The 21,090-nt window shown below is 43.4% G+C and overlaps 1 protein-coding gene across 2 annotated transcripts in view; it reads left to right on the top strand.

Moving 5' to 3' along the window:
* The window catches only part of LOC100492437, a 146,279-nt gene that overhangs the window by 7,420 nt on the left and 117,769 nt on the right, over positions 1–21,090 (top strand). For both annotated transcript variants that reach the window (XM_002934976.5, XM_031890921.1), the window contains exons 4-6: positions 5,828–5,910; positions 9,860–9,921; positions 11,613–11,751. In XM_002934976.5, the coding sequence (XP_002935022.3) occupies positions 5,828–5,910; positions 9,860–9,921; positions 11,613–11,751 (284 nt within the window). The remainder of the gene's footprint in view (positions 1–5,827; positions 5,911–9,859; positions 9,922–11,612; positions 11,752–21,090) is intronic.

The following is a 21,090-nucleotide window of genomic DNA, read 5'->3' as shown; positions in this document are numbered from 1 at the left end:
ATCCGCTTGCTTGGTGAGGTCACCAAGTGAGCAGATTTTCTCCCAATATTCCCACCTATGGTTGTGCGATATCAGGCTAATTCGGCTGTTTGGCCCTGGGGCCAATACACAGGCTGATAAGCTGCCGAATCGGTCTAAGGGACCGATATCACCAGCTAGAATCGGCTCGTGTATGACCAACTTAAGACAATAAATAAGTTGGTGATACAAATTTCCACTGAGTTAGGAATAACATGCACAATAGTTTTTTTTACAGTTGGATAATATAAATATCACCTATACATGTTCTGTATTTACTGTATGTAATGTGAATTAGGAAAAAGGGCAGATAAAGGTGGTAGATGACAACATTTTTTCCAGCTGTACAACAGGAATGGCTTTAAATGTTAAAGAAGTGTTTAACTTACTACAACAACACCCAGTATTTTCCATCAGACCATAGAGTGCCTGAAAAGCTATTTTCTTAAGGGAAAACTATACATTCAGAATGAATACTTAACCAACACACACACACACACATATATATATATCTATATATCTATCATAAATAAGTGACCTATTAAAGAATCTTACCAAACTGTAATATATATATCAGTAAATATTGCCCTTTTACATCTATTACCTTGAGCCACCAGTTTGTGATTGTCTATGTGCTCCCTCAGAGATCACCTGACAGGAAATAATGCAACTCTAACTAAAGAAATTAAAGAGAAAGACAACCCCTTTTATATCAGACATACAAAATTAAAAGTTTCCCTTCACAGCCTTGATTGCAAATATAATCAGGTACAGGTATGGGACCTATTATCTAGAATTTCGGGACCTGGGGTTTTCCGGATAAGGGATCTTTCCGTAATTTGGATCTCCATACCTTAAGTCTGCTAAAAAATCATTTAAATAATGAATAAAGCCAATAGGATTATTTTGTCTCCAATAAGAATTGATTCTATCTTAGTTGGGATCAAGTACAAGGTACTTTTTTATTATTACAGAGAAAAAGGAAATCATTTTCAAAAATTAGAATTATTTGCCTAAAATGGAGTCTATGGGAGACAGCCATTCTGAAATTCGGAACTTTCTGGATAACGGGTTTCCGGATAACGGATCCCATACCTGTATATGTAATTGATTATATAAGGGCATGTGCTTAAATAATGCACAATTTCAAAACCCACAATTTGAATCTTAAAAAAACTTTAAAAAGTGCTAGTATAAAGTGCTTGCGCCACAGTGCTGTTTTTGACCGATTAAAAATCCAGCTTATAAAAAGGAATCACAGTATATTTACTGGTTCATTAATTTTAAAGTGCAGTGCTTAAATAACCAATTAAATTAACTAGTGAATAATTAAATCAATTAAATTAGTCCACCAAAATCAAATTTGACCACCAAATTAGACGCATACTTCAGCAAATTCATTACCTCAGCTCCTAATTAATGAAGTTAAAAATAGAAAAGAGTTTGTGCTTGTAAAAAATATTATTAAAAGACTCCCCAACCCTGACACACATTTTGCTAAACAGTTTTTTCAAAAGGCAGAGATTACAGGCATCCTTTTATCCCCACATCCCTTCCGGTTTGTGTTTGAAACCCCACCCAGCTGCGTTGTCACATTATGTTCTACATCCACAGATGTGAGTACTCGTGCTTTAGGGTTTTTATCCTCCATTAATATATTCCATTATTTGTTAATAGTTTTATAAACATCCATACTATTTGAGCTAAATGTGCTAATAAATCTAGGAACACCTATATCATCATTTTTCTTTTTCTTATCCAGAAAAGTCTTCCTATCTAGGCATAAAGCTCTATGATAAGCACAATTCTAATTGGGTACCTCCCCAGATTAATAGTATGTCATCGATATACCTAATCCATTTTATAATACAACCGTGGAAATTTTGAAAAATATCACCAAAAACTATTGTTTCCTCCCAAGGACCCAGGAGGCCCTTTGTACGTAAAATGGCAATAGAAAAGTTTATTTTTATGAAAATGGTTTATTTATATGAAGCAGTGTGTTACATATGCACTATTTTATGTGATATATTTTTATAGAGACCTGTTGCGTTCAGGGGTATAGTTTGCCTTTTAATGACTTCCTTTATTATTTTGGAAATGGTCATTTCTGTATAAGCCCGGCAACTGTATAGACTATATTTATCCTGAAAACAATGAGCTCCACATTTATATTAATTATACTTCAGTGTCCCTTTTCTTCCTCATCAGTTCCCCGGATTATATAACGCATCCCTCTGTCCCGCATTTCTGGGACATTCATTGAACTATCAGTGACAGCGGGATGAGCTGGCTCCTTCTTGTGTGGCTTTCTTCTTCTGTGGTGGCAACAGGCCCTTTTATAATGTACCAACGCCACACGTACGCACGGGGCGCAACCTTATAAAAGGGCCTGTTGCCATCGGAGAAGAAGATGGAGCGTCTATGGGGAGCACTGTGTATGGGGGCCATTGGGGGCACTGTGTATGGGGGCAATTGGGGGCACTGTGTATGGGGGGTACTGTCTAAAGGGGCAATTGGGGGCACTATCTATGGGGTCAATTGGGGGTACTTTCTATGGGGGGGTACTGTCTATGGGGGCAATTGGGGGAACTTCCTATGTGGGGCACTTTCTATGGGGGGCACTGTGTATGGGGTACTGTGTATGGGGAGTACCGTCTATGGGGGCACTGTATATGGGGGGGCAAAACTGGTACATAGTTATAACTCACTTATAACTGACTGTCTTCTCTCTATATTTGTATTTTATATGTAGGAGTTGTTATATTGTTTTTCTTAGGTAGTACAGTAAGAGGGTATAGCACATTTTGCGTCTGATCCCACCATTTCAACTATATAAAAGGAATATTTTTTTTTTTTTTAAAAATGGGGTGTGGCAATTAGGCCATGGCCACAAAAGTGGGTGTGGCCAAAAAATTTGGCTGAAAAAAATATTTTTTTTCAAATGTTGGGAGGTATGGTAATGCAAACTCAATACTGCATCCATTTTAAGGCTTTGCACTTGCATTTGTAAATGAGCCCTGTAATGTAAACAGAACCATGTCAGCGTGTGAACAAAGCCAGCAGCTTTCGTTGTAGTGCAAGGGAGTAGCTTGGCAAGCTTTCAGGTGGGCTGCTTTGTGTATGCTTGAAAGAAAAATGAAGCCTGACAGAAACAACTGCTTCCATTGCATAGTGTGTGGCATAAGACATGAAGAAAGGAAGATAAGAAGCAGACAAGAAAATTTATATCTAACAGGGCAGTCAGTGGAGCAGCCTGACTACCAGCCTACCTTAAATCACTTCCAAAAGCAAATTAAAAAAAAAAAAAGTTAAAATTTAAGCTAAATCCCCAAAAAATGTCTGCAGTTGTTTAGGGCTTTGTATTCAGTTTGGCTGAAGACCAGGCGCAAATTAAGCAAAGTGTTAAATTAGAGCTCACCACTGCTCTCTATTCATTTCTATGGGTGAAAATTGGAGTTCACCATTTGATAGATATGCCTCTAAAAATCCCATAGAAATGAATAGAGAGCAGTGTAATTTTACAGTAGTGGGCACAAACTGACTATGCAAGACTGCTCAAGGAATCACATAACTTTATGACATAATGTTACAGGTGTATCCTGTAACGCCACAGGAGTTCTGACAAGTAGAAAAGGTATGTGGAGGAAGGAAAGTGGAAAACTGCTGTAGAGTAAATATCAGTTTAGACGACTGTAAATTGGAATTGCATTATGCTGCTATTTTATATTCAGGTAAAGATTAGAGCCTGTGTATCTAATGTAAATAAAACATGATATTAACTAAGCTGGTTGCTGAAGTGCTAAGTATAATGTATGTGTGCTCAGGAGGGCGGGGGGGGGGGCGAATGCTGGGGGCCCCTAGAGGGAGTGTGGTAGCTGCAGCAGGGCCTGCTGGGGGTAGCCCCTGTGGCAAAGTCATCAAGCAAAAACAACCTGTATTTCTAGCCCATAAAATCGCTCATAACTTACATAAGTGTATAGCTAGGGGATGATTTAAGTAGAAAGTATAAATCACGAATATCTGCTGTGCACAGCTCTGCAAACTTTTTTTGCCCATGTGCAGCATGTGGAACATGTGCACCCCTAAATGCCACACCCATTTTACCAAAACATACCCCACACCAGTGCTAGTATAATTACTTGAGAAAATGTATAACAAGCTTATTAGCCCCACACATGCCAATATAATTACTAAATAAAATTGATAACAGCATTTTAACCCCAGATGTGCCAGTATAATTACTACAGGAAATGGAAAATCAACATATTAACCAGAAGCATGCCAGTATAATGACTGTAGAAATGAACAATGAGCTCTGCATTAACTCCAGACATGCCAATAAAGTTAATGCAGAAATGGACAGATTGAAAGCATTACTAGAGATGTAGCGAACCTCACAAAAAAGTTTGTGAACCCGTTCGCGAACTTCTGCCAAAAAGTGCGAACTTTTGCGAACTTTGCAAACCCCATAGACTTCAATGAGAAGGCGAACTTTGAAACCTAGAAAAGCCATTTATGGCCAGAAAACTGATTTTAAAGTTGTTTAAAATGTGCCATGACCTGGACAGTGGCATGCCAGAGGGGGATCAAGGGCAAACATTTCTCTGAAAAATACGTTGTTGTAATCAGTAATCAGAAAATAAAAGCAAATAAAAAGGACTATTGGGTTACAGCAGATGAGATCAGCAGGACAGCTGCTCACAGCAGCTACATACAGAGCAGTAGAAAGTAGATTACTAGTCAGCAAAGCTACCTAAACTGTCCCTCAAACCCCTGCACAGCTCTCTCCCTATGCTAACTCATCAAGCACACACAGACAGAATGTAAAATGGCTGCTGGGCTTCAGTTTATATATGGAAGGGAGTGGTCCGGGGGTGGTCCAGGAGGGAGAGCTGCCTGATTGGCTGCCATGTATCTGCTGGCTCTGGGGTGAGAGGTCAAAATTTGGCTCCAGCTAAGGCGAACCCAAAATTGCGAACATTGCTAAAAGTTTGAACTTGCGAACACCCGATTTTCACGATTAGTTCGCCGGCGAACAGTTCGCTACATCTCTAAGCATTACCTCACCTACACTTGCAAAGGCAGAATACCAACACCAAAGTTATTTTTTCCTGCTGCTCCCATGCTGCTTATCTTTATCTCTCTCTCTGCCTCACTGTAAAAACGTCCAAGATGGCCGCCCCTTTTCACTGATTTTTCTTCTCGAGGAGCAGAGAGCTAAGGAGAACTGAGGACAAACAGGGCAATGTAGGACATTTACATTGCAATTTGGGACACGGGCTGTAAGGTATACAAAACTCCAGGGGAAGGCAAGTGCCCAATAGGCGAAAAATCTTATAGCACATATGCTGCACCCTCTGGCAGCTATACCAGAACATTCAGGTCCATAGGAATATGTTTCCATCTAAATTGGAACTGATGACTAAGGAATTTGTATGTTTCTTTGTCTTGTCCTTTCTCACGAGCTCAGTTTCTTGTATGAATTGCAGAGCAGTGAGATATTTAAACTAGGGATGCATCAAATCCGCCGTTTTTGGATTCGGCTGAAACCCGAATCCTTCTGAAAAGATTCAAGCTGAATACCAAACCAAATCCTAATTTGCATATGTAAATTGTTGGAGAATGTATTTGGTCTAATAAAAAAGTAATGCTGACTGGGTACTGATCCCAGAGCATCTTCTGAGAATTGGTTGGATCTAAATTTTTGTTTAGCTGTTTAATAAAGTTATATCAACCAACATTATAAAAGGGATAGTGCATAATTATTTAAATGTTTTTTCTTTATTTTTGTATCTTGCATTTTTAGATCAACTGCTATTCGGAGACCAGATTCAGCCGAATCCAGAAAGAGGACCTCTGGCAGTAAATATCAGGGGGATAATCATGCAGGTAATTAGAATATATTTAATACACTTTTCAAATATCACACACACACACATGCCTGTATAGCTTGAATGACTTCCATTTAGTCTGTGGAATCAAATGGGTCTGCATAAAACAAATACTTATTTATATTTATTTCTGGAAGTAAGATGGTGTTTATGCAACCTTTCTACATAAGCCCAACTGAATGAACTCAAAAAAGTGGGTTATATTTGGCATTTAAGGTCAGGGCTTTTTCAGGTATTAGTTGGGACTGGTGAAATTCCCATTATCCAACAACTGTGTGGGGCTGCTGTTTGCTACTCACACTCTAAGGCCAAAATCACAGTGTCCCTGGAAGTGTAAGTTGAAGTGACTGATACCCTTTTCTATCTATCAGTACCATCATAGGCGGAGGGTGAATTTTTTGTTTGGGGAGGCTAAAGATGGGCCATACATAGACTGACCTAAAGCTGTGGATTCGCTGCTGGCTTAAAAAAACAAGGATGTAAAAGTATCCATACATGCACTTCTGTGAGGGGTTCTCCATACATTTGTGTTTGTGATCAGGTAGTGTAAAGGGGTAGTTTAAATTAACTTTTTATATGATGTAGACATTGATATTCTGAGACAATTGGCAATTGGTCCTGTTATTTTTAATGGTTTTTCATTTATTTAGATTTTTGTTCAGCAGCTCTCTATTTGGTATTTCAGCAACTATCTTGATGCTAGGGTCTTATTTACCCTAGCAACCAGGTAGTGGTTTAACCAAGAGATGGGAATATGAATAGTTAAGGGGCCTGAATGGAAAAATAAGTAATAAAAAATTACAATATCAATAAAATTGTAGCCTCGCAGAGAAATACTTTTTGTCTGCTGGTGTCAGTGAAAGAAGAAGAAGAGGAAAGCAAATTATTCAAGAACTAAAAAAAATTAATTATGAAGACCAATTGCAAAGTTGCTAGAAATAGGCCATTCTATAACATACTAAAAGTTAACTTAAAAGTGAACCCTCCCCTTTAGATGTGTTTAAGTTAGTTTTATAGAGAGAGAGTCAGTGGGTACTGATATCCCAGGCACATTACATACAGTGAGACGCAGTCTGTATTTATAAAACCAGCACATTATATACAGTGAGATGCAGTGGGTACAGATGGCAGATATTCAGGCCCTGGCACTATAACACTGGCACTGATACACAACATTGGCTCCACTGTAACGAACTAGAAATAAACAAAACAACGACAAAAGTAAAAAATAAATAGTAAGTACAAAAAACAACAACAAATACCATATTTTCCGGCATATAAGATGACTGTGCGTATAAGACGACCCCCAACTTTTCCAGTTAAAATATAGAGTTTGGAATATACTACCACCCTGTGGAACCCTCCGCTCCCCCAAAGCATCCTCCAGCTTCCCCCAGGGCCCCCACCAAAGCATCCTCCAGCTTCCCCCAGGGCCCCCCCCAAAGCATCCTTCAGCTTCCCCCAGGGCCTCCAAGCATCTTTCAGTTCCCAGCTGCCTCCTGCCGCTCCGGTGGTGTCCCCCGCTATGTGCCGCAGCTCCCCGCTACTTCTGTGCTTTTATAGCGTTGTGCCCCGTGCGTGTGACATCAGTACGCACGGGCGCAACCTTATAATAGAGCAGAAGTAGCGGGGAGCTGCGGCACATAGCGGGGGACACCACCTGAGCGGCAGGAGAAGCGGCTACGCGGCACATAGCGGAGGACACCACCGGAGCCGGAGGAAGCAGGGCCCGGGACGATTGTCCCCCCCCCATGCCCCCCTGATGGCGGCCCTGCCAGGAAGCAAGGTGCAGGTAAGTACCCAGCGTATAAGACAACCCCCAACTTTGGCACAGATTTTTCGGGGTTAAAAAGTCATCTTATACTCCGGAAAATATGGTATATAAAAGCACAATGAGCTTTATCAGGGGGAAAGAGTTAAGTTACCATCCATCTGTTAGTGTAGGTGATAAGTATATTATAGATGTCAGGTGACAAAAAACAATTTAATTTCAGCTAGAGATTCAGCCTTTAGAACTGTATAGTATCTGTGGGAGTGGGATGAAATCTGCAGCAAAATTTTGTGAGGTTCTTAGGTAAAGTTACAGTCTGCAGATTCTTCTTTTCATTGTTCATTTCTGCACTGCCTTCAGTTTGTAATATCTCCTGAGCCCTGTCTGCATCTGTGCCTTGATTGGTCAATTATACTGTCTGTCAAGAAAGCTGTGCTCTGATTGGAGAATCCACAAGATGAAAGATCCAATCAAAGCACAGCTGATTACAGCAGAAATGGAGCTTGCAGGAACAGGAGAGGAGGATTTGCAGGATAGTGCAGAAATGGAGTGAGGTTTTTTTTTTTTTTTTTTTTTTTTTAAGGTGCCAAGCAGGTTTGGGGAGCCTTTTTGAAAATCCGCCTATGAGCACCGCACCATCTAAAATATACAGAAAAGTATGTAGGTGCCAGGCAATCTGACAGAAAGCTTAAAGTGCTTTTTTTTCCCTTTTCATAAATATTCTCATTGTGGATGATACTTCCCCTTTGTATAATTAAAAATGTATTGTATTTTATTAGTATATTTTTGGTGCTCAAAACATACTTAAAATATAGGGATAGATGCTAAAGGAAGGATGAGGGCAGTTGCTGCTTTATTATGCATTTAAATCCCACAGCTACCTTTGAATAACAGTTTATAAGTACTGCCATGATTATTTTGTCAATAACCTACTGCAAAGTCATGAAAACTCTTGGAACATGTTTGTGTAGTCTCAGTAAAGCTTAATAGATCTAATAATAATTATGTGAAGGAGAACGCAAAAGGTTTTTATAAAGCAGAGCAGTAATTTAGCAGTGAAAAGGTAGAATAAATGAAAGAGCATATTAAATGTAATTAGATTTATTCATCTCAGTGCCATCTATTACAAAGCATATTAATTAGTTTGCATCCTTTGTTCCCCTTAATTGCTTTCATCGGAGTGGTTGAGAATTAACAATTTAGTAAAAGGGGAATTGGCTGTCTATTTACTGTTTTTGAAATGTATCTCACTGGATTTGTACCAGTTCATTATTTAGGGTTGTTGCAATGAAGTTGAAATGAAATATGTCACTGAAATATATAAATATATATATATATTGGTTAATTTGCTTTAAAAATGTCCAGCAGACATAACATTCTCCTCAGCCAATGCACATATCCCTTAACTACACATTTCACACACCCATGGTTTACCTGTTAGGATCATTCCACACATTGCATATGTTGTATATTTTCGGCAAGCCGAAAAACACTTCCTGAGAATACGCCCGATATGGTCCTACTTGTGCTTGCACCTGAATGAATAGAATATGCTCGGGTGCAGGCACTTGTAGCTGATATCCGTATAAAAATGTGAGACGTATTCTCGGCAAGCATTTTTAGGCTTGTTGAAAATATGCGGGCACATGGAGTCTTTTCCCTGCTTCTCTCAGCCTGAAAAGTAAACAGATCAATGTAAACTGTCAAATTTAAATCCTGAATCCCAATACAGATATACGACCTACTTTCCAGAATGACAGGGACCTGGGGTTTTATGTATATGGAGTCTTTCTGTAATTTACTAAAGAATCATTTAAATTTCATATAGCCCAGTAGGATTGTTTTGCCTTCAGTAAGGATTAATTATATCTTAGTTGGGATCAAGTACAAGGTACTGTTTTATTATTACAGAGAAAGGAAATCATTTAAAAAAAATCAGTCTATGAGAGACGACCTTTCTGTAATTCTGAGCTTTCTGGATAACAGTTTTCTGGATAACAGATCCTGTACCTACATTGTAAATGCTTTTAACAACTAACTAATTAACTAAACAACTAATAAACTAAAACTAACAATCCTCTGTCTATCTATATATTATCTAATTAAGTAATTCCAATAAATACCTAGATTGACCTGCTTTTTTAACATCTGTTAAAGCTAATTGTTTTTGTTTTAGGTGCTGAGGCTGAACATTGTGCCAGAAGCAAATACAGCAAGTTTGATGAGATGGCAAAATGGGTAAGTTGCAAGCCTCAGGCTCATTGCATATGGGACATATTCTATGTGGGTGGGGGTTTCTGATGGAAGAGAAGTGCCAAATCCCGGTTAAGAGTCCGCCCTTGCTTTAAATGAAACTGGCTATAACCCTTACCAGACTGTTTTCAGTGATGAACTCCTTTACAGCATTTTGGCGCTCCTCTGTTGGCTAAAAACACCTGAAGCAACTATTCCTCATGTGCCCCAGCAAAAACAGCCCATGTTATTCTCCGCATTTGATCTGTTTCATACAGCATTCTGGGAGAGATACACCTTCCCTTTAGAGTCTTCCCTCCTATTGTGCCACAATATGTACATGAATATTGCATATATGTATATACACTTAGGGGCAAATTTATCAAAACACGAGTTCGAATCCCGAATGGGAAAAATTCGGATTGGAAACGAAAATTTCTGAAGATCGCAAATATCCCGAAAATGCTTACGAAAAAATCGTATTAGTCATGATAATATCGTATTGGCGATCCGAAAGTCACAAAATTTTCGTACCGACCATTGTAGATCTGCTCAGTGCAGAGCCTGTAAGAATTTTTTGCGCGGCCTCACGGTTTAGTTGCAAGTACGCTCTGGGCGTTCGTATGAATGCTCCGAGCGCTCTTGTCTTGGTGAATCTCCCCCTTATTGTACACATCAAAATACAATTGCAAAAAACTGCTGCAATATTTTACAAATTAAAATTTTTCACAATGATTTCCTTTTTCTCTTTTATTAAAGAACAGTACTTTGTATTTGATCCCAACTAAGATATAATGAATCCTTATTGGAGGCAAAACAAACCTTTTGGGGTTATTTAATGTTTAAATAGTTTTTTAGTCTTAGTGTGAAGACACACAGAGCTATTAGTAGCTACTTGTCGTTGCTACTAAAAAGCAATGCTGGACATTTACTGATAATTTTCTCTATGTGTGTTTTAGCAGAGGCAACTCTCAGGGGCTGATTCATCAAAATACGAGTTCAAATCCCGAAATGGGTAAAATTTGGATTAAATACGATAATTTCTGATGATCGCAAATATCACGAAAATGCTTCCAAAAAAATCGTATTAGTCACGATAATATCGTATTGGTGATCCAAAAGTCACTAAATTTTTGTATCCGAACGATCGTAAACGGCAGGAAAACCTTTCTGACTTTGATCCTTCTGTGCATTATTTTGTAAGCCTCCCACAGGACTCAATGGCACTCTGCAGCTCCAACCTGGCCCAAGGAAAGTCACGATACTGAAGCTTGAATGAATCCAAAACTTTCATACTCTGCGCAACAATATGATTTTGTCACATCATTTTTGACGCACAGTACGAAAAAGTTGCGCAAACTAGTATGGAAACTTACGATTTTTGTGTATTTGGAGGCAATTGTACTTTGATAAATGTGCCCCTCGGTATTGTTTATGGCAAGGTATTTTCTGGTGTTTAGTAGCCTTCAAAAAGTAGCTGCTCCTAGTAGCCCAGTGTGTCTTCACCCTTAAGGTACAAAGATTACAGAAAGACCCCTTACCTGGAAAAACCCAGATCCCAAGCATTCTGGATAACAGGTCTTGTACTTATACAATGACAAAAGAAAGCTCAATGTAAAAATCAGTTGTCAGTGGTATTTCTTTTTTAAGCATAAACCTTTTAGTGGCTTAAAGGTGCCCTATATTTTTGTATGCAGGATACTCAAAAAGACATGTGGCTTCTGCTTCCAGATGAACTATGGATATTTATATTTTCCAAACTGCCACACAAAGATCTTTCAAAGGCTGCTCAAGTGTGCCGGAGATTCTGTCATATTGCAAACGATGACAGCTTGTGTAAGTTTTCTTATGATATTGCTCCTACTGTGACCTGAATGTCTGGTCTGATTTTTACATGCACTTATAAAGGTCCATCTACATCCAAAAGTACAGTTGCAGCCCCCACAATTTACCCGCTGTGAGTTGTAAGGAAAACCAGTTTAATTAAAGGTACATCAAAATGCACTCCGAGCACTGCTGCAATTGCGCTAAGCTTGCAACCTCAATGATGCTGGAATTCTGGGAGAAAAAGCTGCATTGTGGGAAAAAAACATGGTGATTGCATTTCGAAATTACACTTTGCTCACAGAACTTGCGGATGTAATTGAGCCCTATATTGTATGCTTACATTTTATGATGACAAATGAATATACCTCTACTAAAATGTATTAATTTTATTGGTTAACAACTTTTAAAATTCTAAATATTTGGCAGCCAGTCTCCTTCTCAATCAATAACGATTAAATAATTCATTCAACGTTACGTTACCCAAGAACTTATTTACTTTTACATGTTTGCATTATAATTTTAAAGTGTGTAAAAATGTGTCTATTCAGTGGACTAATGCTTTTAATGCATTTTAGACCATTGGTGGCAATAATAAAATATTCCAGTACAGAAGTAAAAAAATTTTTAGTATGAAGGGGCTAAAGCACAGTCCCTAATACAGAAATTGAGAAATATTGCTGTAGAAGGAGAGTTAAAGGAGAAGTAAAGGTATAAGTAAAGGTATAATCACTTAACTGATGCCTGGGGTACCTGTGAGCAAGCGATCGTCTTCCTCTTGTCTTCTTTCTTTGCAAACCTGGGACCACACATTAGTGAGTAGAGAAGGACGGCCACACATGAGTAAGCTGGCTTTCCACTCTACTGCGCATGCACAAGTGGACTGAAGAAAGAAAAAAGAAGGGGAATGCTCACTTGCAGGTACCCTGGGCCAGTGAAGTTTTCTGCTAACAGGAGCACTAGCCTAGTGTACCAGGTAAGTGATTCTGCTTACAGGAGCACCATCCTAGGTATCAGGCAGGTGATTACAATCACTGGGAAGTGCTTAACATGTGGTCACAGTGGTTTTTAAACTAATAACGATTTATTAGCCAGGTAGCAGCAAATAACTTAGGATACAATGGCACACATATCACGTTCTCTTGGGTTTTACTTATATACTGCAGGTGTTGTCTCAGGCTGCCGCAAGGGTATTCCTAGGGATTGGAGCACATACATTCAAAATACCACTTGGGGAACTACCCAAAATTACATTTAATGGAGTCTTCCATTACACGATCTGCTATGCACTTTCTGTACCTCGTTCATGTGGTTCTTTTTCCAGTTTTTCGCTGTTACTGATATGCACAGGGCCGCCATCAGGGGGGCACAGGGGGTACAGTCGTCCCGGGCCCGGCCAATTTTAACTTTAAAAGGGGGCCCGGCCGTGCTAAAGTTTTCTTAGTAGCTCGGCCCCCTTTAATCAGTTCCGGGCCCTGTCATTGGTGGACAGCGGGTGATCCTATTGGTCGCGCCCCGTGCGTACATGCACGTCAGTACGCACGGGGCGCAACCTTATAAAAGGGCCTGTGTTCTGCCGGCAGTCAGAAGTGAAGAGGTGTCGGCAGGGAAGGACCTCGCCGCCGCTGAAGATGCCGCCGCTGCCGAACTAGACGCAAGGGCTGTGCTGGCTACCAATGTACTAGGGGGGCCCTGCTGGCTACCAATGCATTAGGGGGGCCCTGCTGGCTACCAATGTACTGGGGGGGCCCTGCTGGCTACCAATGTACTGGGGGGGCACTGCTTGCTACCAATGTACTGGGGGGGCCCTGCTGGCTACAAATGCATTAGGGGGGCCCTGCTGGCTACCAATGTACTAGGGGGGCACTGCTGGCTACCAATGTACTAGGGGGGCACTGCTGGCTACCAATGTACTAGGGGGGCACTGCTGGCTACCAATGTACTGGGGGGGGCACTGCTGGCTACCAATGTACTGGGGGGGCCCTGCTGGCTACCAATGTACTGGGGGGGCCCTGCTGGCTACCAATGTACTGGGGGGACCCTGCTGGCTACCAATGTACTGGGGGGGCACTGCTGGCTACCAATGTACTGGGGGGGGGCTGCTGGCTACCAATGTACTAGGGGGGCCCTGCTGGCACCCAATGCATTATGGGGGCCCTGCTGGCTACCAATGTACTAGGGGGGCACTGCTGGCTACCAATGTACTAGGGGGGCCCTGCTGGCTACCAATGCATTATGGGGGCCCTGCTGGCTACCAATGTACTAGGGGGGGCACTGCTGGCTACCTTTGCCCAGGCTGAGCTAAGTAACTGTCCCTAGGCTGCAATGGTATCAACCAGCCTTTTCCCATGCTGAGCTATGTAACTGTCCCTAGGCTGCAATGGTATCTTCCAGCCTTTCTCCTGGCTGAGCTATGTAACTGTCCATAGGCTGCAATGGTATCTTCTGGCCTTTATCCAGGCTGGGCTATGTAACTGTCCCTAGGCTGCAATGGTTTCTACCAGCCTTTGCCTATTATGTGCTATGTAACTGTCCCTAGGCTGCAATGGTATCCTCCAGCCTTTACCCAGGCTTAGCTATGTAACTGTCCCTAGGCTGCAATGGTATCTACCAGCCTTTGTCCAGGCTGAACTATGTAACTGTCCCTAGGCTGCAATGGTAATTTCCAGCCTTTACCCAGGCTGAGCTATGTAACTGTCCCTAGGCTGCAATGGTATCTACCAGCCTTTGTCCAGGCTGAACTATGTAACTGTCCCTAGGTTGCAATGGTATCTTCCAGCCTTTCTCCAGGCTGAGCTATGTAACTGTCCCTAGGCTGCAGTGGTATCTTCCTGCCTTATCCCAGGCTGAGCTATGTTACTGTCCCTAGGCTGCAATGGTATCTTCCAGCCATTGCCCAGTCTGAGCTATGTAACTGTCCCTAGGCTGCAATGGCATCTTCCAGCCTTTACCCAGGCTGAGCTATGTAACTGTCCCTAGGCTGCAGTGGTATCTTCCTGCCTTATCCCAGGCTGAGCTATGTTACTGTCCCTAGGCTGCAATGGTATCTTCCAGCCATTGCCCAGTCTGAGCTATGTAACTGTCCCTAGGCTGCAATGGCATCTTCCAGCCTTTACCCAGGCTGAGCTATGTAACTGTCCCTAGGCTGCAATGGTATCTACCAGCCTTTGTCCAGGCTGAACTATGTAACTGTCCCTAGGTTGCAATGGTATCTTCCAGCCATTGCCCATTCTGAGCTATGTAACTGTGCCTAGGCTGCAATGGTATCTTCCAGCCTTTCTCCTGGCTGAGCTATGTAACTGTCCCTAGGCTGCAATGGTATCTTCTGGCCTTTATCCAGGCTGGGCTATGTAACTGTCCCTAGGCTGCAATGGTATCTTCCAGCCTTAACCAGGCTGAGCTATGTAACTGTCCCTAGGTTGCTATGGTATCTTCCAGCCTTTCTCCAGGCTTAGCTATGTAACTGTCCCTAGGCTGCAATGGTATTTTCCAGCCATTGCCCAGTCTGAGCTATGTAACTGTCCCTAGGCTGCAATGGTATCTTCCAGCCATTGCCCAGTCTTAGCTATGTAACTGTCCCTAGGCTGCAATGGTATCTTCCAGCCATTGCCCAGTCTGAGCTATGTAACTGTCCCTAGGCTGCAATGGTATCTTCCAGCCTTTACCCAGGCTGAGCTATGTAACTGTCCCTAGGCTGCAATGGTATCTACCAGCCTTTGTCCAGGCTGAACTATGTAACTGTCCCTAGGTTGCAATGGTATCTTCCAGCCTTTGCCCATTCTGAGCTATGTAACTGTCCCTAGGCTGCAATGGTATCTTCCAGCCTTTCTCCAGGCTGAGCTATGTACCTGTCCCTAGGCTGCAATGGTATCTTCCAGCCTTTCTCCAGGCTGAGCTATGTAACTGTCCCTAGGCTGCAATGTTTTCTACCAGCCTTTGCCTATTCTGTGCTATGTAACTGTCCCTAGGCTGCAATGGTATCCTCCAGCCTTTACCCAGGCTTAGCTATGTAACTGTCCCTAGGCTGCAATGGTATCTACCAGCCTTTGTCCAGGCTGAACTATGTAACTGTCCCTAGGCTGCAATGGTATCTTCCAGCCTTTACCCAGGCTGAGCTATGTAACTGTCCCTAGGCTGCAATGGTATCTTCCAGCATTTCTATAGGCTTAGCTATGTAACTGTCCCTAGGCTGCAATGGTATCTTCCAGCCATTGCCCAGTCTGAGCTATGTAACTGTCCCTATGCTGCAATGGTATCTACCAGCCTTTGTCCAGGCTGAACTATGTAACTGTCCCTAGGTTGCAATGGTATCTTCCAGCCTTTGCCCATTCTGAGCTATGTAACTGTCCCTAGGCTGCAATGGTATCTTCCAGCCTTTTCCCAGGCTGAGCTATGTAACTGTCCCTAGGCTGCAATGGTATCTTCCAGCCTTTTCCCAGGCTGAGCTATGTAACTGTCCCTAGGCTGCAATGGTATCTTCCAGCCTTTCTCCAGGCTTAGCTATGTAACTGTCCCTAGGCTGCAATGGTATCTTCCAGCCATTGCCCAGTCTGAGCTATGTAACTGTCCCTAGGCTGCAATGGTATCTTCCAGCCATTGCCCAGTCTTAGCTATGTAACTGTCCCTAGGCTGCAATGGTATCTTCCAGCCTTTTCCCAGGCTGAGCTATGTAACTGTCCCTAGGCTGCAGTGGTATCTTCCTGCCTTATCCCAGGCTGAGCTATGTAACTGTCCCTAGGCTGCAATGGTATCTTCCAGCCATTGCCCAGTCTGAGCTATGTAACTGTCCCTAGGCTGCAATGGTATCTTCCAGCTTTTACCCAGGCTGAGCTATGTAACTGTCCCTAGGCTGCAATGGTATCTACCAGCCTTTGTCCAGGCTGAACTATGTAACTGACCCTAGGTTGCAATGGTATCTTCCAGCCTTTGCCCATTCTGAGCTATGTAACTGTCCCTAGGCTGCAATGGTATCTTCCAGCCTTTCTCCAGGCTGAGCTATGTAACTGTCCCTAGGCTGCAATGGTATCTTCCAGCCTTTGCCCAGGCTGAGCTATGTAACTGTCCCTAGGCTGCAATGGTTTCTACCAGCCTTTGCCTATTCTGTGCTATGTAACTGTCCCTAGGCTGCAATGGTATCCTCCAGCCTTTACCCAGGCTTAGCTATGTAACTGTCCCTAGGCTGCAATGGTATCTACCAGCCTTTGTCCAGGCTGAACTATGTAACTGTCCCTAGGCTGCAATGGTATCTTCCAGCCTTTACCCAGGCTGAGCTATGTAACTGTCCCTAGGCTGCAATGGTATCTTCCAGCCTTTCTATAGGCTTAGCTATGTAACTGTCCCTAGGCTGCAATGGTATCTTCCAGCCATTGCCCAGTCTGAGCTATGTAACTGTCCCTAGGCTGCAATGGTATCTACCAGCCTTTGTCCAGGCTGAACTATGTAACTGTCCCTAGGTTGCAATGGTATCTTCCAGCCTTTGCCCATTCTAAGCTATGTAACTGTCCCTAGGCTGCAATGGTATCTTCCAGCCTTTTCCCAGGCTGAGCTATGTAACTGTCCCTAGGCTGCAATGGTTTCTTCCAGCCTTATCCCAGGCTGAGCTATGTAACTGTCCCTAGGCTGCAATGGTATCTACCAGCCTTTGTCCAGGCTGAACTATGTAACTGTCCTTAGGTTGCAATGGTATCTTCCAGCCTTTGCCCATTCTGAGCTATGTAACTGTCCCTAGGTTGCAATGGTATCCTCCAGCCTTTACCCAGGCTGAACTATGTAACTGTCCCTAGGCTGCAATGGTATCTACCAGCCTTTGTCCAGGCTGAACTATGTAACTGTCCCTAGGTTGCAATGGTATCTTCCAGCCTTTCTCCAGGCTGAGCTATGTAACTGTCCCTAGGCTGCAATGGTATCTTCCAGCCTTTCTCCAGGCTGAGCTATGTAACTGTCCCTAGGCTGCAATGGTATCTTCCGGCCTTTACCCAGGCTGAGCTATGTAACTGTCCCTAGGCTGCAATGGTTTCTACCAGCCTTTGCCTATTCTGTGCTATGTAACTGTCCCTAGGCTGCAATGGTATCCTCCAGCCTTTACCCAGGCTTAGCTATGTAACTGTCCCTAGGCTGCAATGGTATCTTCCAGCCTTTGTCCAGGCTGAACTATGTAACTGTCCTTAGGCTGCAATGGTATCTTCCAGCCTTTACCCAGGCTGAGCTATGTAACTGTCCCTAGGCTGCAATGGTATCTTCCAGCCTTTCTCCAGGCTTAGCTATGTAACTGTCCCTAGGCTGCAATGGTATCTTCCAGCCATTGCCCAGTCTGAGCTATGTAACTGTCCCTAGGCTGCAATGGTATCTTCCAGCCATTGCCCAGTCTTAGCTATGTAACTGTCCCTAGGCTGCAATGGTATCTTCCAGCCTTTACCCAGGCTGAGCTATGTAACTGTCCCTAGGCTGCAATGGTATCTACCAGCCTTTGTCCAGGCTGAACTATGTAACTGTCCCTAGGTTGCAATGGTATCTTCCAGCCTTTTCCCAGGCTGAGCTATGTAACTGTCCCTAGGCTGCAGTGGTATCTTCCTGCCTTATCCCAGGCTGAGCTATGTAACTGTCCCTAGGCTGCAATGGTATCTTCCAGCCATTGCCCAGTCTGAGCTATGTAACTGTCCCTAGGCTGCAATGGTATCTTCCAGCCTTTACCCAGGCTGAGCTATGTAACTGTCCCTAGGCTGCAATGGTATCTACCAGCCTTTGTCCAGGCTGAACTATGTAACTGTCCCTAGGTTGCAATGGTATCTTCCAGCCTTTGCCCATTCTGAGCTATGTAACTGTCCCTAGGCTGCAATGGTATCTTCCAGCCTTTCTCCAGGCTGAGCTATGTAACTGTCCCTAGGCTGCAATGGTATCTTCCAGCCTTTCTCCAGGCTGAGCTATGTAACTGTCCCTAGGCTGCAATGGTTTCTACCAGCCTTTGCCTATTCTGTGCTATGTAACTGTCCCTAGGCTGCAATGGTATCCTCCAGCCTTTACCCAGGCTTAGCTATGTAACTGTCCCTAGGCTGCAATGGTATCTACCAGCCTTTGTCCAGGCTGAACTATGTAACTGTCCCTAGGCTGCAATGGTATCTTCCAGCCTTTACCCAGGCTGAGCTATGTAACTGTCCCTAGGCTGCAATGGTATCTTCCAGCCTTTCTACAGGCTTAGCTATGTAACTGTCCCTAGGCTACAATGGTATCTTCCAGCCATTGCCCAGTCTGAGCTATGTAACTGTCCCTAGGCTGCAATGGTATCTACCAGCCTTTGTCCAGGCTGAACTATGTAACTGTCCCTAGGTTGCAATGGTATCTTCCAGCCTTTGCCCATTCTGAGCTATGTAACTGTCCCTAGGCTGCAATGGTATCTTCCAGCCTTTTCCCAGGCTGAGCTATGTAACTGTCCCTAGGCTGCAATGGTTTCTTCCAGCCTTATCCCAGGCTGAGCTATGTAACTGTCCCTAGGCTGCAATGGTATCTACCAGCCTTTGTCCAGGCTGAACTATGTAACTGTCCTTAGGTTGCAATGGTATCTTCCAGCCTTTGCCCATTCTGAGCTATGTAACTGTCCCTAGGTTGCAATGGTATCTTCCAGCCTTTACCCAGGCTTAGCTATGTAACTGTCCCTAGGCTGCAATGGTATCTTCCAGCCTTTGTCCAGGCTGAACTATGTAACTGTCCTTAGGCTGCAATGGTATCTTCCAGCCTTTACCCAGGCTGAGGTATGTAACTGTCCCTAGGCTGCAATGGTATCTTCCAGCCATTGCCCAGTCTGAGCTATGTAACTGTCCCTAGGCTGCAATGGTATCTTCCAGCCTTTGCCCAGTCTGAGCTATGTAACTGTCCCTAGGCTGCAATGGTATCTACCAGCCTTTGTCCAGGCTGAACTATGTATCTGTCCCTAGGTTGCAATGGTATCTTCCAGCCTTTGCCCATTCTAAGCTATGTAACTGTCCTTAGGTTGCAATGGTATCCTCCAGCCTTTACCCAGGCTGAACTTTGTAACTGTCCCTAGGCTGCAATGGTATCTACCAGCCTTTGTCCAGGCTGAACTATGTAACTGTCCCTAGGTTGCAATGGTATCTTCCAGCCTTTCTCCAGGCTGAGCTATGTAACTGTCCCTAGGCTGCAATGGTATCTTCCAGCCTTTGCCCATTCTGAGCTATGTAACTGTCCCTAGGTTGCAATGGTATCCTCCAGCCTTTACCCAGGCTGAACTATGTAACTGTCCCTAGGCTGCAATGGTATCTACCAGCCTTTGTCCAGGCTGAACTATGTAACTGTCCCTAGGTTGCAATGGTATCTTCCAGCCTTTCTCCAGGCTGAGCTATGTAACTGTCCCTAGGCTGCAATGGTATCTTCCAGCCTTTCTCCAGGCTGAGCTATGTAACTGTCCCTAGGCTGCAATGGTATCTTCCGGCCTTTACCCAGGCTGAGCTATGTAACTGTCCCTAGGCTGCAATGGTTTCTACCAGCCTTTGCCTATTCTGTGCTATGTAACTGTCCCTAGGCTGCAATGGTATCCTCCAACCTTTACCCAGGCTTAGCTATGTAACTGTCCCTAGGCTGCAATGGTATCTTCCAGCCTTTGTCCAGGCTGAACTATGTAACTGTCCTTAGGCTGCAATGGTATCTTCCAGCCTTTACCCAGGCTGAGGTATGTAACTGTCCCTAGGCTGCAATGGTATCTTCCAGCCTTTCTACAGGCTTAGCTATGTAACTGTCCCTAGGCTGCAATGGTATCTTCCAGCCATTGCCCAGTCTGAGCTATGTAACTGTCCCTAGGCTGCAATGGTATCTTCCAGCCATTGCCCAGTCTGAGCTATGTAACTGTCCCTAGGCTGCAATGGTATCTACCAGCCTTTGTCCAGGCTGAACTATGTATCTGTCCCTAGGTTGCAATGGTATCTTCCAGCCTTTGCCCATTCTAAGCTATGTAACTGTCCCTAGGTTGCAATGGTATCCTCCAGCCTTTACCCAGGCTGAACTATGTAACTGTCCCTAGGCTGCAATGGTATCTACCAGCCTTTGTCCAGGCTGAACTATGTAACTGTCCCTAGGTTGCAATGGTATCTTCCAGCCTTTCTCCAGGCTGAGCTATGTAACTGTCCCTAGGCTGCAATGGTATCTTCCAGCCTTTCTCCAGGCTGAGCTATGTAACTGTCCATAGGCTGCAATGGTATCTTCCGGCCTTTACCCAGGCTGAGCTATGTAACTGTCCCTAGGATGCAATGGTTTCTACCAGCCTTTGCCTATTCTGTGCTATGTAACTGTCCCTAGGCTGCAATGGTATCCTCCAGCCTTTACCAAGGCTTAGCTATGTAACTG

Source organism: Xenopus tropicalis, chromosome 1 (genome assembly GCF_000004195.4).
Source record: "Xenopus tropicalis strain Nigerian chromosome 1, UCB_Xtro_10.0, whole genome shotgun sequence".
In the NCBI taxonomy this organism is placed as follows: Eukaryota; Metazoa; Chordata; class Amphibia; order Anura; family Pipidae; genus Xenopus; species Xenopus tropicalis.
Note: the sequence above shows the minus strand (reverse complement) of the source record. Positions and strands in the feature narration are given on the sequence as shown.